This window comes from Xenopus tropicalis, chromosome 7 (assembly GCF_000004195.4).
Source record: "Xenopus tropicalis strain Nigerian chromosome 7, UCB_Xtro_10.0, whole genome shotgun sequence".
Taxonomy (NCBI): Eukaryota; Metazoa; Chordata; class Amphibia; order Anura; family Pipidae; genus Xenopus; species Xenopus tropicalis.
Genome location: NC_030683.2, coordinates 61,434,790 through 61,452,542, shown reverse-complemented (window position 1 = coordinate 61,452,542; position 17,753 = coordinate 61,434,790). Strand labels below are relative to the sequence as shown.

At 39.1% G+C, this 17,753-nt stretch overlaps 1 protein-coding gene across 1 annotated transcript; it reads left to right on the top strand.

Moving 5' to 3' along the window:
• Positions 1 to 3,461: 3,461 nt before the first annotated feature.
• Positions 3,462 to 17,201, top strand: gdf10 (growth differentiation factor 10). The gene is made up of 3 exons (XM_004915834.4): positions 3,462 to 4,452; positions 5,341 to 6,233; positions 14,646 to 17,201. Exons 1-3 carry the CDS (start codon positions 4,227 to 4,229, stop codon positions 14,835 to 14,837), a joined length of 1,311 nt encoding a protein of 436 aa, XP_004915891.1. The 5' UTR covers positions 3,462 to 4,226; the 3' UTR covers positions 14,838 to 17,201.
• The last annotated feature ends 552 nt before the right edge of the window (positions 17,202 to 17,753 follow it).

The window sequence follows — 17,753 nt, the reverse complement described above, 5'->3', positions numbered from 1 at the left end:
ACATGATTACTCTGTACAAGTACATTAGAGGGGATTATAGGCAGATGGGGGATGTTCTTTTTTCCCATAAAAACAATCAGTGCACCAGAGGTCACCCCTATAGATTAGAGGAACAGAGCTTCCATTTGAAGCAGCGTAGGTGGTTTTTCACGGTGAGGGCAGTGAGGCTGTCGAATGCCCTTCCTAGTGATGTGGTAATGGCAGACTCTGTTAATGCCTTTAAGAGGGGCCTGGATGAGTTTTTGAACAAGCAGAATATCCAAGGCTATTGTGATACTAATATCTACAGTTAGTATTACTGGTTGTATATATATATAGTTTATGTATGTGAGTATATAGATTGGTAAGTATAGGTTGTGTGCTGGGTTTACTCGGATGGGTTGAACTTGATGGACAATGGTCTTTTTTAAACCCTATGTAACTATGTAACTAACTATGTAACTACATATTCACGGGGGTCAGCCTGAATGAAAATATGATATTTCTTGAATGCCCAAAAGTGGGCAGAGCTACGAACAGCCTATCAGATTTTATCTATTGACTTTCAATGGAGGAAATTCAACCCGTTGCCATTCTCCCAGGAATAACGCCAGGGTCAATGCCAGTAGAGCCAACAACAGAAATAGATTTCACCTATAGACTTTCATTGGTTTAAATTTAAAGGAGTAGGAAAGGCTAAGTCACTTGGGGGTGCCAAAATGTTAGGCAGCCCCAAGTGACTTAAATCACTTACCTTGTACCTCGGGCTGGTGCCCCTGTTAGGTGAGAACAGCACAGAACAGTGAAACAACAAAATAAGTCACATGACAGTGTAATTAGTGGTCAGAATATCTGATCCAATAGTCACGCTGTCAAAATAAACAGTTTTTAGGTAAAATAAACTAAAAACAAAGTGGTAAAATAAAATAAAAAAAAACAAAGTGTTTGTGTATACATGTGTGTACATGTGTAAAAGTTGTGTGACAGTGTGTAACTGTGTATATGAGTGTATATAAGTGTATATAAGTGTGAAAAATGAAAAATTGTGTGCTGTAAGTGCGTGTAAATGTATGTAAGTGTGTATAAATGTATGTGTGTGTGTATGTGTGTGTGTAAGTGTGTAAGTGCAAAAAAAAAAAAAACAACACCTGTCCTGAAGCACCAATTGCTTGCCTCTGTCCTCCAGGCTGCATGATCTCAGTGGGCGGCAGCACTGGGGGGAAGCAGGAAGCAGCAGACACAATGCGATCGAAGGATTCTAGGATGGTCCACATGCTGCCGCTGCAGAGAGAATCCTTCAAATGCCGACGACGTATGGGACACGTCGCTGGAAGTTAAGCCCTTTTTCTGCCACAACGTATCCCATACGTCGTTGGCAGTAAAAAGGTTAAAGGTTAGAAAAAGTAGGCAGAGCCACCAACAGCCAACCAGATTTCACCCACTGAATTCTATTGGTTTATATTTAAACTGCTGCCTTGCCCACCCTTTTTATGCCAGGGTTCCCAAATGTTGCACAATTAGTCACTAGGTGACTACATATTCAAGGTTAGAAAAAGTGGATGGAGCCACCAACAGCCAATCACATTTCTTTAATTGATTTCAGCTGGGAAATGTTAACTGTTGTCATTCTCACACAATTAATGCATGTGTCCCCAAACTTCTCACAGTTGGTCACTGGGGGACTAAGGTTAAAAGTTAGGAAAAGTGGGTGGAGCCACCAACAGCCAATCTGTTTCCATTCATTACATATCATTGGTTTATATTTAAACTGACGCCATTATTTAAGTATTAATTCCAGGGTTGTTAAACTTTGCAAATTTAGTCAAGGTATTTGCGGTTCAAAGTTAAGAAAAATGGGTGGAGCCGCCAACAGCCAATTACATTTCAAATATACTTTCAATGGTGAATGCTGTCAGTCCCACAATTTGTACGCCTGAGTCCCCAAACTTTGCAGAGTTGGTCACTGGGGGACTGCAGTTCAAAAATAGGAAAAGGGGGCTGGGCCACAAACAGCCCATCCATAGAATTTTATTTGCTTAACTATAAAATGCTGTCATTCTCACACTATGCCAGGGTGCCCAAACTTTGCACAGTTTGTCACTGGGTGACTTCAATTTAAGCTTAGAAAAAGAACGCAGAACCACCAACCACAATTTACCTATTGACTTTTATTGGTTTCAATTTAAACTGCAGCCATTCTTTAACTATTAATCCTAGGGTCCCTAAACTTTGCAGTTAATCACTGTGTAACGGCAGTTCCAGGTTATAAAAAGTGGGCGGAGCCACCAGCCACCTAATCAGATGTCACTCATTGACTTTCAGTGGGGAAATTTAAATTTGCACTGTGGTTTTTACTATATAACTGTGGTCCAAGGTTAGAAAAACTGGGTGGAGCCAACAACAGCCAATCAGATTTCATTCAATTACTTCACGTTGAAGTTTGTTCTCAAACTTCCCTTTCTAGTTTGTATTTGTAATGATAAAGTATGAAATTGTTAACAGACCTTTTGCCAAAGGTTTATACATATTTTCAGTGACTTCAAGGCTTCCAAAACCCCTCAGAGCAAACCTTTGCGGACAGGGCACTACATGACTACAAAACATCATACTTTTGAGTGTGGATAAAAGTATCATGAAAAGTATGTGGAGTCACTGGGAATATGACTAAACCCTTAATACCACTTAATGGCCACATCAACATACTATACCTTTCATTTTTTTTTTCAACCAAGTGGTAGATACTGTATCTGGTCTGGCATGCAATCAGCAGGCAGCTTAAACCCATGTGTGGCTATATCGCTTAACCTGCTCATGAATAAATGGCCTCATTTTCAAATGATATTATCAGGTGTGCTTCCAAGCAGACCTGAGAATAGAAAGTAGCTGGAATCAAAGGTTTGAGCCCAAATGGGTTTGGCAAAGATGGAAAAATACAGAAAAGCAAATGATTAAAAATCACAAAATCTGCATCACTGCTTGGAAAACGGAATTTCTCTTAACATCTCAAAAGATTACCGTCTGTATTACAGTATTTATATACAGAGAAAAGCTTCCTTTGCTGTATGATGAACAATCCTAATCTTAATTTAATCCCACAATCCATAGTTTTACTCAGCAAATAGTGCTCTGTATTCCAAATACACAAGTGGTCAGTGTCATAACCCTTTCCAGCCAGCTAGTTACACAGCATATCAGCGTAATTTATTGTGTACTGAGTCAGGTATTGAAATACTGGAAACGCTACTTTTATGCTTAGTCAATGATTTGTGCACGGAATTACAAACTGCAGAATACAAGGGACAAAACCGCGCTATATAATCTCAAGAAAGGTTACAATTCTGAGGTGCAGTGGTCCCTCTAGCACAAAACAAATGGTTAATTCAGCCTATCGAACAGCAGCAGCAGCAGCACGAACAGCTTGAGCAGTACGAGGGGGTGGGACACGGTGTGCATGCCAGGATCACAAGTAGAGGGGGTGAAGGGAAGTGGAAGCGGGCTACTAATAAAGTATTGTGTGTGTGTGTTATCAGACTGGCGTGTGTCTCTAGTGAGCAATAAAACACCAGCAGCGACGAGAGAGAGGAGGAGTGAGCCGGTCAGTGGAGGAGTGAGCCGAGCAAGAGAAGCGCAGGCAGTAGTGCAGATAACTATCCATGAGATCCTGAGCCCACTAAGAAGCATTGTTAGAACAATCAGTTGGAACAGTTACTGCACCTGTCAGGGGGCTGAGGTGGGGTTATAGACCGGCTGGTAAGAGGACGCGGTGACTTCGTAAAACAGCAACAAAGTTCTAAACTGAATGACTGAAACTGCTGCCCATTACACACTTCAGGTTCAATCGTATCGATATTCTTTGAACATCAGAATCCTGTTGGATGGTTATCCTTATTCCTGCCGTCTTTTTGTCTTACTACAGTTTCTTTGAACGTCTTACTTGGGAAGCCCCCTTCTAATTTTTTTTTTTTTTAATTGAGACCGTGAGGAACAGTGCCGTGTGGCCAGAGCCATCGGGCTGAGAGTGACAGGCAAAGTGACTTTCGCAAATAGTGACAGACGAGGTGGAGGTGCCAACCATACTGTGACATGAGAGGCAAAAGCGCAGACATAGCTTAAACAGAGGATACTGACTGAGCAGAGAGGGCGCTTGAGAGCTACTGGTGCAGCCACACAGAGGGGCACTATCCCCTGCGAGCGCAGAGTAGGGATTGCTATAGTGTAAGGCAGCTCCTACACCCTTCTCTCCAGTTATGTTTTACTATAGCTTGGTCTATTTCCTGGTCATGTTCGCCCTGGGCAGAGCCAACAAAGTTTCGGGGGCTTCTACTGGCAAACTGCCCCCTGAACGTGTTGGGTCGATTATTCCCCAATCTGACCCTCTTTCTCTGCATATGGCCAAACTGTATGAGAAATACTCTCGGGAGGGGAACCGGCCACAGGATGGGAACACTGTGCGAAGCTTTAGGGCACAGCCACGTAAGTGTTTACAATTATATTTAAGGTTGATTAGAATTATATTTAAGGTTGATTAGTTTGTTTAATGATGCCAACTTATTTTTTTTGGCTAATGCATAGCCAAATGAAAGTATCTATATTATATAATAACAAGCCCAATGGAAAGTTGAAGATTCACACTGGAGAAAACTAATAGTCCCATTATCCACCACGTGCTGTTTCCCTGCTACATGAATACATTGCCAAATGGCTACTTTTAGCTTATCATAGTCATTCTTATTTTAGCTGTGCACAGGTAATGAATAATCTTGAATAATCAGAATAAAGAATGCACAATGCAGTGGGGCTCATTTACCAACATAGGGAGATGTGCACAGGTCATGGCAACCACTTAGTGTTTGGCTTGTTTCAGTCAGCTGCAAGTAAAACAATAAAATCATAATTTTAATTGGTTGCTGTTGGTTACTGCCCAGATTTGCCCACTGTTAGTAAATTAGCTGTCTTTGGCTATTTATAGGGCATATTGATCTAGGTCTAACTATGTCTAACCTAGGTCTAACCTTTGAATTAAGTTTCAAATTAAGTTTTCAAGAATCAATAAGACTAAATCTGCATCTCTACTCTGAAATTAGTAATAGGTATTTATTTTTTAAGACATGAGGTTGTGGAATTAATGATAAAAAATACTTGTGCCAAAGCGATGAATTAGAGCTGGACAAACTGCTTCAGCTGCTATTAATTTTCAAAAGTAAAATTCAAGTTTTGTTAGAAAGTGCAAGAGCTCCAGTTGAGCAAATGATTGGTTCACCAGAGTAAAAGGTCAAAATTATATTTTACTCTATTGGCATGCAAAGATTTTCAAAAATGTTTGCATTGCAATAATACATCTTTCTTTTACACATTCTCTAGTCTCCAGAACGGTGTATTGGTTTAATCTCACATCCCTTCAGCAGACTGAAGATGTCGTGGCAACCACACTGCATTTTGCTTCTGCAAAAGGTTCACTTTCTTCTAGAGACTCATACTGTAAGAGGTCTAAAAACTCATCTTGTCGACTTCTGATGCCCACACAACACCAGAAGATTAGTTTGGTTTTTAGGAGTGTTATTCAAAACAAAACCTTGGGCTCAGAAAAATGGAATGTGACAAGCATCTTTTACAAGAGGGGAGCCTGGCATGTTAAAGATATCACTAATATCATCAGAGATGCTCAGCATAAGCAAGACCTGTTCATATCAATGGAGATAAACTTTGGAGAAAAGTTTCCTACTATTTTTGAAAATGATCCTAGTGAATTGCCATATATTTTGGTTTTTGCTGATGACCGGGCAATTTTAGAGCCTAACAGTGTAGCATTTACCTTACAGAGATATGACCCATTCCAGCCTAATGGGGGTAATTCAAAACAAGCACCTAATACATCTTCAGAAAGTAGAGTGAAACGGGATACTTCTGACCTGGCCTCTACTCATGATAATGAACTTCCTAATATTAAGTATGTGCGCTATAGCAAGCAAGATCTATGGGAAAACACTTATAAGTCTCTAAAACACAAATTGTCTCACAAAGAGAAGAAGAAGGCTCAGGAAAATGCAGAAACACTGCCAAAATCTCCAGTTTTGCACTTTGATGAAAGGACCATGAAGAAAGCACGGAGGAGACAATGGGTTGAGCCTAGGATTTGCTCTCGCAGGTACTTAAAAGTGGACTTTGCTGACATTGGATGGAGTGAATGGATTATTTCCCCCAAGTCCTTTGATGCACGTTATTGCTCTGGGACTTGTGAATTTCCCATGCCAAAGGTAAGGAATCAGCATTGCTGTGGAGCAGGGCAAGCCAATTTTAGGCTGTTCAATTGTTTTTCTCTTGGGAGAATATTAGAAGAGTGTATAATTATTTAGTATTTATGAAGCATCAGCATATTATGCAATGTTGTACAATAGAAGGGATTATACATCAAGCAAATAAGATGCAACTGCTGAACAATACAGGAGGTAAAGAGGGTCCTGATTACATACTGTCCCTATTAATCCAAAATTATTAAAAAGAATCCCTTATCCAGAAACCTGTTGTCCAGAAAGCTCCGAATTACGGAAAGCCAGTCTCCCATAGATTCCATTTTATTCAAATAATTCAGAATTTTAAAACTGATTTCCTTTTTCTCTGTCATAATAAAACAGTACCTTGTAATTGACCCCAACTAAGCTACAAATAATCCATATTGGATGCAAAACAATCCTATTGGGTTTAATTAATGTTTTATTGATTTTTTAGTAAACTTAAGGTATGGAGATCCAAATTACGGAAAGACCCCTTATCCGGAATACCCTTGGTCCCGAGCATTCTGGATAACGGGTTCTGTACTATAAAAGCAGCAAGGTATTGGTAGCTGGCACATCAAGAGTTGTACACTATTTCTCAAAATAGAGCTTCAAGAAAATTACTGTTAAAATATTACAAGACATTTGTACCATAGATTCCACCCCCCTTAATCAGTACTCTGTAGTCCTTTGTAATGGCTTTTGTTTCATGTTTTTTCAGATTTCAGTCATATGTGCAGTATAACTTCTGTTTTATTATTTTGGATGAGTATTTCCTATCACTATAAAGCAGCACTCCAGGCTAAGCTATCCCAGTAAAAATTAGTAAAGCCCCTTACATCCTGGCAAAAGTAAAAGACAACACTCAATCAAGTAATTGTTATTTGTTTGTTTATGTACACCATGAATCATCTGATCCCCGGGGCAATATTCTATTTAGGGTTAACCAATGGCACATCCTACTAAACATGAATATTTCTATGAAAATAGTTTATTTAGATGAAGCTGGGCATTACATATAAGATGCTTTATGCAATATATATGTATAGACTGCGGAATATGTTGGTGCTTTATAAATAAATGATAATAATAATAATAGACACCTATGCTGTTTGAGGGGTAACATTTTCCTTTAGGCTGGTGCAGTAACTAGTTGTCCTAGTTCAGGGGTGGGCAAACTTTTTGGCTCACGGGCCACATTTACTTACCCCCGGGCCAGACTGGGCCTGGGCAGGGCCAGGCCAGCGTTACGCCCCCTTAGTCTGTTTAATTCCGGCCCGCCAATGACACCAAGTCTCGCGTGATGAGACTTGGCGTCGTCGGCGGGCTGGATTAAAAAGGCCAAGGGGCCGGATGTGGCCCGCGGGCCGTAGTTTGCCCACCCCTGTCCTAGTTCTTTAACTAAAAACTTTACTCTTTAAATAATGTTCATAATCTCTATAGCGGTAATGATCTGGGCCTTCAAAGTTGTGCACAAAAGATCACCATGTTGGATTTTGTTACAAGTGTCAGTGACACTCACATGCTCAGGGTAGCTGTTGAGAAGCAAAGCATCAAGCAGAAAATGAGGCTGTCATAGAAGCTGATGTTTCAGGGCGGATTATTTACTGCTGATGCAAATTGGATTCGTTTCGGAGTGTCACGATCAGTATCCCAAAACTCAGAACAGGCGCCAAGGGTCTAGTCACGGCTCACGCTTCTGCTTTTAACAGCCGCCTTTCACGGGCGGAGCCCTTCACGCTACTCGGATGCCGCCAGGACTTATAGTGAGAGACCCAAGGAGAGAGTTCTGAGCAGGCAAGGGAACCAATCGTGTGGCAGGAAGATGGGGTACAATTCGGAGTAGTCGGGGACAGGCCGGGGTTAGCAATGGTCATACAGCGCAGTACGGAATCGGAATCCAGGAGAATAGTCAAACAGATCGGTTCAGGCAGCAAAACTAGAGAGGTCAGGAACAGGCAAAGGTCGGTACAGGCAGCAAGCAAGAGAGGTCAGGAAAAGGCAGTGGACGCGAGCGCGCATAGAAGAAGCGGATGGCCCGCCGACCCCCTAGACCACAAGGTATTGTTACACTGAGCTATTGTATAATGAGAATCCAAATTAATTAGTAATCAGGCTTGTATTATGACTTTTCTATTCTATGTATACAGTATATTGTGATTCATTGCTTAAGCTCAAGTTGGTTGTGGTTGCCTTAGGCTGGTACAGGGGTTTAGCTAAATACAAGCACTTCTTAGAGGATTAGTGCTTGTCCAAATATTTTAAGGCATACAGTATATTTTCCCATTTGGTTGTCTTGTTTAGGGTAACGGATGCACCAAGAGAAATTGGGCAATTCATGTTAACCTGGATTTGCTTCAGCAAAACTTATAGGGGCATATTTATTACATGACTATTAAAAAGCCTTGCATTAACAGGCAGTGTCGGACTGGCCCACAGGGATACCAGGAAAACTCCCTTGGTGGGCCCTCCTGATTCTACAATTTGGCCTAATTTATGGTCATTCCCTATTTCTTTATGGGAACAAAGAGACTAAATATAAAGAAGAATAGATTATAGTACGTAAAGATAAAATACTATAAAAATTTAGAGGTTGAGTGAGAAGTGAATGAAAAATAGTTTGGAGTGTGGGCCCATGGTCTAGAATTTTCTGGTGGGCCCCTGGCATCCCAGTCCGACACTGTTAACAGGGCCAGAAAACATAAGTGAGTTAAGGAGCTCACTGGCATTTTCTGGCAAAACCTCATGATTGATTGGTAATACATAGTCCGCTATATGTTCAGCTAAACTGAATCCATGTTAATATGTGATGCTAGTTTCTTAAATTTTAAAATGGATCTGGTCTGGTATTCAACCAAATCTTTTGTGGAGGATTTGGTATTTAGTCAAATTCAAAACTTTGTTTGATGTATTAATAGTCTACTTTGGATGGCTATGGGAGCCTAGTTAAAATACATAGAACATGTATATGCATTTGCAACCCTGATCTTGATGTTCTTGATATCAATTATGTTCCATTTGCCCACCCAAAAGAGGCAAGTTCATTGGACTACAGATCATATGAAGGCAGCAGTATGTAAAGCTGGACAAAATTATCAGGTGCTAATCTAGTGCTTTAGCTATAAATGTAAAACAGGTAGTTGATTCTTGGAGCAAGGAATTGCAGCAACTAACTATGTAATGCAGTTAATGCAATGAAAGTAGTTTCAGTGACAGCTTTTGTTATCTTTTAATGACTTGCATGGTTAGTTCTCTACTAAGCACCATATATGGTTTAAAGTTAATTATATAGTAACTTTGAAGCATAAAAGTAGGATATATGACCTATTTTATACAGTAAACCTGAAATATATAATCAAGTCAGGGTTTTCATGCAGTTAGGAAGGCTCTTTCTCTTTCTTCTTCAGGAGTGAACAGAGATCTGGCTGGTGGAGCCCATCCTGAAAGCCAGCCAAGATATGGTGAATGTATATGTGCTCTCCTAAATGCCCAAACTGGGGAGATTGAAGTTGATGCTTCTTTGCTGTCAGGCCCAGACTAGAAATCTGTGAATTCTGGCAAATGCCAGAGGGGTTGCTGTAAGTTGCCATAGTCAGTCACCATTTATTGGGCTGGTCATGGGCTGTTTGGGTCTCTGGAAATGCCAGGGCCTATTTTGAATCCCAGTCAAGGCCTGCTTTCAGAGTCTGTAACTTTGTTATCAGCTAAGGGGTGACCTGAGAAATCTTACATTTGAAAATGTTGCTTTAACCAAAAATGGCAAAAACTTCTGACAAGGTATTTGGCTAGACATGAGGGTCAGAAACTTCTAAACAATTTAAGTCTACATCTCAGTTGCTAGGCAGTGTTCAAATTCACTTTATTTAATTCTGTAGACTTAGGGGCACATTTACTAATCCACGAACGTCCGAAAAGCGTCCGAATGCGTTTTTTTCGTAATGATCGGTACTTTGCGACTTTTCTGCGAATTGTCGCGGCTTTTTCGAGCTCTCAATACGAAAGTTGCGATAATTCGCGAAAGTTATAATGGCAATGAAAAAGTCGCGACAATTCTCCAAAGGCATAATGGCAATGAAAAAGTTGCGACAATTCTCCAAAGGCATAATGGCAATGAAAAAGTCGCGACAATTCACGAAATTTGTTATGGCTATGAAAAAGTTGCGACAATTCGCGCAAGTCGTACCGGTTATGAAAAAGTCGCGACAATTTACGGGAAAGTCGTAACGGCGACGAAAAAATCTCAAAAAATACGAAAAAGTCGCAAAATGTTCGTTTTACAATCCGAATTTTTCTCATTCGGATTCGGATTCGTGGATTAGTAAATCAGCCCCTTATTGTCATATGATGTAGTGGAGTTTACATTTTGCCTGCAATTTGAGTAAATCATTCTCCATCCATGGGTTACCATAAACATTAAGTTGTAGTTAATGCTGCCCAAGGTTGGGGGGAGGGCACACCAATAACTGAAAGTAAAGGTTCATATAGTTTTGCCACACACAAATATATAAATAAACAAACAAACAAACAAATAAGAATTGTGTTTTTCACTCTTTGTATAATTTCATTCTTGTTATCTAATTTCAGTACTTGCATAAAAAGCAGATCAGGTTTTATGTCATATTTATGCAGAAATATTTTAAAATTCAAAAAGAGCTCTTAAACTTTCAAGCACTGCTGTATTTTCATTCTCTGTTCTAATAAAGAGTACCTTGTACTTAATGGTAACTAAATGTAATAAAGCTGTAGAGGTGATAAAACAATCCTACTGGGTTTATTTAATGTTAACATGTGTTGGTAGCCTTAAAGTGTGATGATCCAAGTATTATGGATAATAGATAATATACCTTAAGTGCCAAGAACAATGACAGCATAACAAATATTGTTTAGTGGATCCCTATATTAGTAAGATAAGATAGAAAAGCACTGAATATAAAATTAGCAACAAGGGTCAAACCTGTCTGCAAATGCACTGTAAGATAACATTATACTTATATAATCTTTATCTAGTATAAGTGAATCTAAAGCAACTGAAGAAGTTGCTCGGATGAGTAGTGAAACGTCTTAGCAAGTCCAGTTGGTTTAGATTTACTTATACTAGATATACCATGAACTGGATGAATGAAAATATTCATAGTCATATTGCCATTCAGTTGAACTGAAGAAGCTACTTAGATGAGTAGTGAAACATCTTTGATGATTACTTAGCAATTCCAGTTGCTTTAGTTATAGCAACCTGGATGAATGAAAATCTTCATAGTCATTATAAAATCTTATTTATGCATTTATATGTTTTCAGTCACAGATTAACCCTTTTACTGCCAGCCGTTTTGGTCAAAGCGGAACTTGTATTGTCAGACAGTTTTTGAACATTTTGCACTGTTTCATTTTAGGGGCCTTTCCTCGGGGGGACTTTTAGATTACCCAGGAAAACAATATATCGTTTTTTCAGAACAACCTAAGCTTTCAAAATATGGTAGTAATAATGTGTAATTCCAATTCTGTAACAAGATATAGGCTTCTAAATGTCTAAAAATGCAAAAAAAATCAAATTTTCCATAATATAAATACTAGAAACAAAAATTATTTTATGCACGAATATACAACTGATTTGGAAAGTCCCATGTCTCCTGAATGTGCCAATACCAAATATATATAGTTTTATGGAGATTTGTCACTAACAGAAGGTTTATCCCAGAAAATTGTACATTTTTGGAAAGAACAGATTCTTGGAAATACAGAATAGGCTCAACTGTCTGTCTACTCCAAACTATCAAGTAGCAATGCTTTCCTAAAGTTATTGGTTTTTATCAAAATTTGTGATTTTTTTTAAAAATCGCTTCAAAGCTTCCAGCTTATAGTATCTTATCTCCTACAGGTCATAAAGTAACCAAATAAAACACCCTAAATATGAACGCAAGGGGGTCCCCTGAACAGTTTGATGCCCAATATGTATAGGTTTACTTAAGTATGTGGCATGTAGGGGCCCCAATGTGAACATACCCCCATATGTACTGTCATTTCTGTCATTTCAGCTCCTGTAAAAGCAACACATTTACATCATTATATGTGGGATAAAGCTAGTAAAAAGTATGCTCACCCCAGAAAGTCATATATTTTTGGAAAGTACGCATTCCCCCGAATCTAAAATGGGTACCCATGTCTTTCTACTCCAAAGTACCAAGCCGCACAGCTTTTCTAAAGTTAGCAATTTTGATGACATTTCCAAAAATCCCCTCAAAACTTCCACTTTGTAGCATCTTATCTCCCACATAGCATTAGGTACCAAGATAAAACACCCTGAATTTGAACACCAGGGGTCCACTGAATAGTTTGATGCCCAATATGTATAGGTTTACTTAAGTATGTGGCATGTAGGGGCCCCAATGTGAACATACCCCCATATGTACTGTCATTTCTGTCATTTCAGCTCCTGTAAAATCAACACATTTACATCATTTATGTGGGATAAAGCTACTAAAAAGTACACTCACCCCAGAAAGTCATATATTTTTGGAAAGTACACATTCCCCCGAATCTAAAATGGGTACCCATGTCTTTCTACTCCAAAGTACCAAGCATTAGGTACCAAGATAAAACACCCTGAATTTGAACGCCAGGGGTCCACTGAACAGTTATGATGCCCAATATGTATAGGTTTACCTAAGTATGTGGCATGTAGGGGCCCCAATGGGAACATACCCCCATATTATGTATCATTTCAGCTCCTGCAAAATCAACACATTTACATCCTTTATGTGGGATAATGCTACAAAAAAAGTACACTCACCCCAGAAAGCCGTATATTTTTGGAAAGTACACATCCCCCCGAATCTATAATGGGTAAATATTTATTTTTGTTCCAAAGTACCAAGCTGTAAAGCTTTCCTAAGTTTGCAGATTTATATGACATTTAGAAAAACGCATAAAAATGTTGCAATTTGCCACATTTATCTCTCACAATTTCTTGATAAAGATGAGATAAAGGCAAATCACCCCACATAGGAACACCTAAGGTCTACTGAACAGTTTGATGCCCAATATGCATAGATATACCAAAGTCTGCGGTATGTACTGAACCCAAAATGAAAATAGCGCATAAGGATTTCTCGCCTGCCAACTCGGCTTTTGCACACAGAGCCCCTGTCAGTGTATTACGTGCCAAAACTTCCCCTAACTATACAGAGACCCCCACAAAACCATATATTTTTGGAAAGTACACATTCTGACAAATCCAACAAGGGTAAAGAGTCCTTTCTACTAGTGCTGGGCGGTATACCGGTATAAACCGAACACCGTTTTTATTTAAAAAAATGATATAAATTTTTAACTTACCGGCATACCGGTGTGCGCGCCTCCTGGCAATTTTTCTTACTATTTCCGGATTGTGCGCACTGACGTCACATGCGTGCTGACGTTACGTGCGCGCTGACGTCACACGCGCAACCCGGAAATAGTAAGAAAAATTGCCAGGAGGTTCTACAAAACCGCCGTCGCTAGGACGCATACCAATGTGAGCTGTCGGGGGTGCCTGCGGCTGCCTGGCAAGTCATTTATATTTATGTGAAGGGGATGGGGGGGTGTTTGGGGTGGGGGGTGCGGATGGGGGGGTGTTTTGGGGGGTGTTTGGGGTGGTCATGCATGGGGAAAAAAAAATACCGTCAAATACCGTGATACCGATAAAATTTTGAAAAATACCGTGATATAAATTTTTGGTCATACCGCCCAGCACTACTTTCTACACCAAAGTACCAATCTGCAGAGCTTTCCTAAAGTTATTGGTTTTTATGACATTTCAGAAAATCGCCTAAAAATGTTGCAATTTGCCGCATTTATCTCACACAATTTCTTGCGTACAAAGGCAAGTCACCCCAAATAGGAACACCTAAGGTTTACTGAGCAGTTTGATGCCCAATATGCATAGATATACCAAAGTCTGCGGTATGTACTGACCCCAAAACGAAAATAGCACACATGGATTTCTCGCCTGCCAACTCAGCTTTTGCACACAGAGCCCCCTGACTTTTTCAAGGTCCCAAAAGGGACCGAAACGTCGGTTGTACATGCAATTATAATACACAAGAGATTTTTTGAAATACAAAGACCCTTGGTGCTGGCTGTTTTATTTTGATATTTATGTGATATCCCGTGCATAGGGGCAGCTGCAGAGCAGCAGATTTTGGAGTGTGGTGCTGTCGTGTGGACTGTTTTATATATATATATATATATTCCAGTTTGGCGAGATTCTTTAATAGGTCAATAAACATAATATAAACTATCTATTGGTTAAGTATGCATTCTGGGGGTATAGTTTTCCTTTAATCAAACGGTGTTCATGTACTCTTTTCTTGCTTATTATTGAATTTATCATGACACTCAGTATTTGTCTATTTCTAGGTCCTACGTCCATCTAATCACGCCACTATCCAAAGCATTGTAAAGGCTGTGGGTATTATTCCAGGAGTCCCAGAGCCCTGTTGCACTCCTGATAGGATGAACTCACTCAGCGTCCTTTTTCTGGATGAAGGTCGAAATGTGGTGCTGAAAGTGTACCCCAACATGTCGGTGGAGAGTTGTTCCTGCAGATAATTGTGAAAGGATTGTGTCCACCATACGTCTCAACATCTTTAAAGTATCTAATTGTTTTAGCATACTACTTATTTTACTTATAGTCAGATTAACCAGTACTACAGCCATCTGTTGTGTGCACAATTATAGCATATGGGGAGTCAGCACAGACATATTAGGTTTTTCTGTGGCAGGAAATCTCTACCAACACAGGGTGTGGAGATAAAAAACACAGCTTGATGACAAAGTGGATGATAAGTTTCTGCATGATAACCCATAGACTCCTAAGGAATGACTTGCCTTTCAACAAGAAATTCCAAGAGTTCAGTAAATTCAGTGTTGGCACATTTTGAACTGTTTTGAATGATAATTTCTTATATGATAATTACTCAATGTAAAAAGATAATTATTTGTAAAACAGAAATGTCAGAGGAGATGATTTCTATTTAAACTATGATCTAATTCAAAACAAAATTATGTCTTTTCCAAGCTGAGATCCTTGAAACATCTTTGAAAAGTTGCCTCTATTACAACAGAAAAGAGTTATATTATGTGAAGAATATATATTGTCTGTTTAATGTGAAATGCTTTTTGTATTACTCTGTATATAATATATTTCATACTTGTCACCACAATTAATTACTTTTGGTGTAACACATTAAATAGAGTTTAGTAGTTGAGAAAAGGTCAAAAACCACTGTAAATTAAATCAGCATTTATGTGCGATTTAATTAAACTCTTAAACTATATCACTTAATACAATACTTAACAGACCAGTATTATACTGTGACAAGTCGGGAATTTCATAAATAGATAAGAAAGCAAGGGAAGGTAATGATACAAAGTGGCACATTTTCTTGCCCCCCAATGCTTTTTGCCAGCTGGGAGTTGCTGTCAGTTGTGCCTAATTCCAGATTAACTAACTTTTTGAACCTCCAATATAAAGCGCAAAGAATTACTCCAGACAGTAAGTGCTGCATGCGTGCAAACCTTGAAAATTGGCAATTAGAATCACACATAGTTTGCTTTAGTATCACTAGATACCTACTTCCCATACCAGTCAGTTGAACTGAAGAAGCTGCTCGGATGAGTAGTGAAACGTCTTCAATGATTACTAAACAAGTCCAGTTGCTTTAAATTTTTTTATACTAGATAGATACCTACTGGTGTATATAACCTTTAGAGATAATGATGTAACTATAGCGGAAACAAACCCCATGGTCATGGGTGGGCTGGGGGCTTGGACCGTGGGGTCTGCATCCTCTATAGTTTTTAGAAATCTCCCTTCCCCAGCCACTCTCTTACCTGCATGAGCAACTGGGGAGCAGGGGACGCAAGTAAGCAGGCTAGTGGAAAGATATCCAGGTACCAGCTGCTGAGCACGACAGACCCCTCTTGTGGGGGAGGCCTGGCACACTTTTGTTACACCATTCTTTAAAAGAAGGTACCAAAGGTCTTTTCAAAGGTACTGCAGATTAAAATTATTTTGAATATTTTACATAATCTGTGATTGTATAACACAACAGGAAGCTATGTGGCTGTAAGAAGGTATTGCTAGTCTGGATTTATTATTGTGATTATTGCATAAATGTATTACTGTTAGAATATCAACAGGTAACATAATAAAGCATGTCACAGTTTTCTAGGGCAAAATTTCCTAACTTGCTGTTAGGTTCAAAATATCCAAAGAAGATTTACATGTTATTCTTGATTACTACCATGACTTTCTCTTTAGCCCTTGTATTTAGTGGTAAATGTATTACATTCAACCCCTGCAGACGTGTAAATATATAGATAAATGCAACATTTGTACTCAACAGGAATTCATAGGGCTTCAAGAAATAAGCCAAGGAACATTTCATTGTTTTTGAATTATTACTTTAGGGATTAGGGAATGGTCATGTATTTTATATATGTATTTTCCTATCCCACCACAGTTGTGTGCCATACCCATAATACTTCTCCTTTCCAGATATGATATGCTGCTTTAAATATCACCTGGAGGGGAGTGCAAGTAATGTTTTAACAAGGAAGACTTTATAGAAATAGCATTTTACAGGAGTTTAGCAGACTTGTTTTTGCTCTGAAATTTTCAATAATTACAATAAAAGTAAATGGATACAGAAATGGCATACACAGTGCTTTGGGGCAAATTGCATGGGGGCCAAAACATCCAAAAATACCTTTAAATACACGGGTAGCAAAACATCCAAAAATACCTTTTAATCCAAAAGAATGTGTCTCAGAGGTGGCCCAGAAAAAAAATGTTGTGGAGGCCCTGGCCCCCAAAGTTATGTCTATATGCAGGCATCAAGTTGCTATTTGTCAGGATGAAAGTTCCTGTGTAGAACTGAATCGTTGGTCACAATAAACCTCTAATTAATATTCTGTGTTCCTGCGACTCCTATGTGAAAATCCTGTGCGTGCTGTCACACCATGCCTGTTATATATATATATATCAATCCCAATGGTGTCCGCACTCCAAGGCTCAATATTCTGCGGGGTGCTAGCCAAAATTATGTCTGTATAGAAAATAATCATCTGTGGCCAGCACACCCTTTTTTTTATTTCGGTCCTTATTAGGACCTTTCTCAAGGATAAAAAAATCCTTTTATCCTTGAGAAAGGTCCTAATAAGGACCGAAACGTTGGTTTTAACAATATATTTAAAATAAAAAAATTTGATGAAACATTGAAGGGTGTGCTGGCCACAGATGATTATTTTCTATATATATAATTTCTCAATTAAGTAGATTTCTATTATTAGATTGATAGCACAGCTTATGTCAGATAGCAGAAAAGTATCATATACTGTCCTGCTGCTTGTTCTCCCATGGTCTAGTGAGCACTAGTAGTACAGGCTCCGAGCCTCATTTAAGTATGGAAGGCAGCAGGGGTGGTTTAAGGTAATTCTATATAGGTTGATATATACACTAGG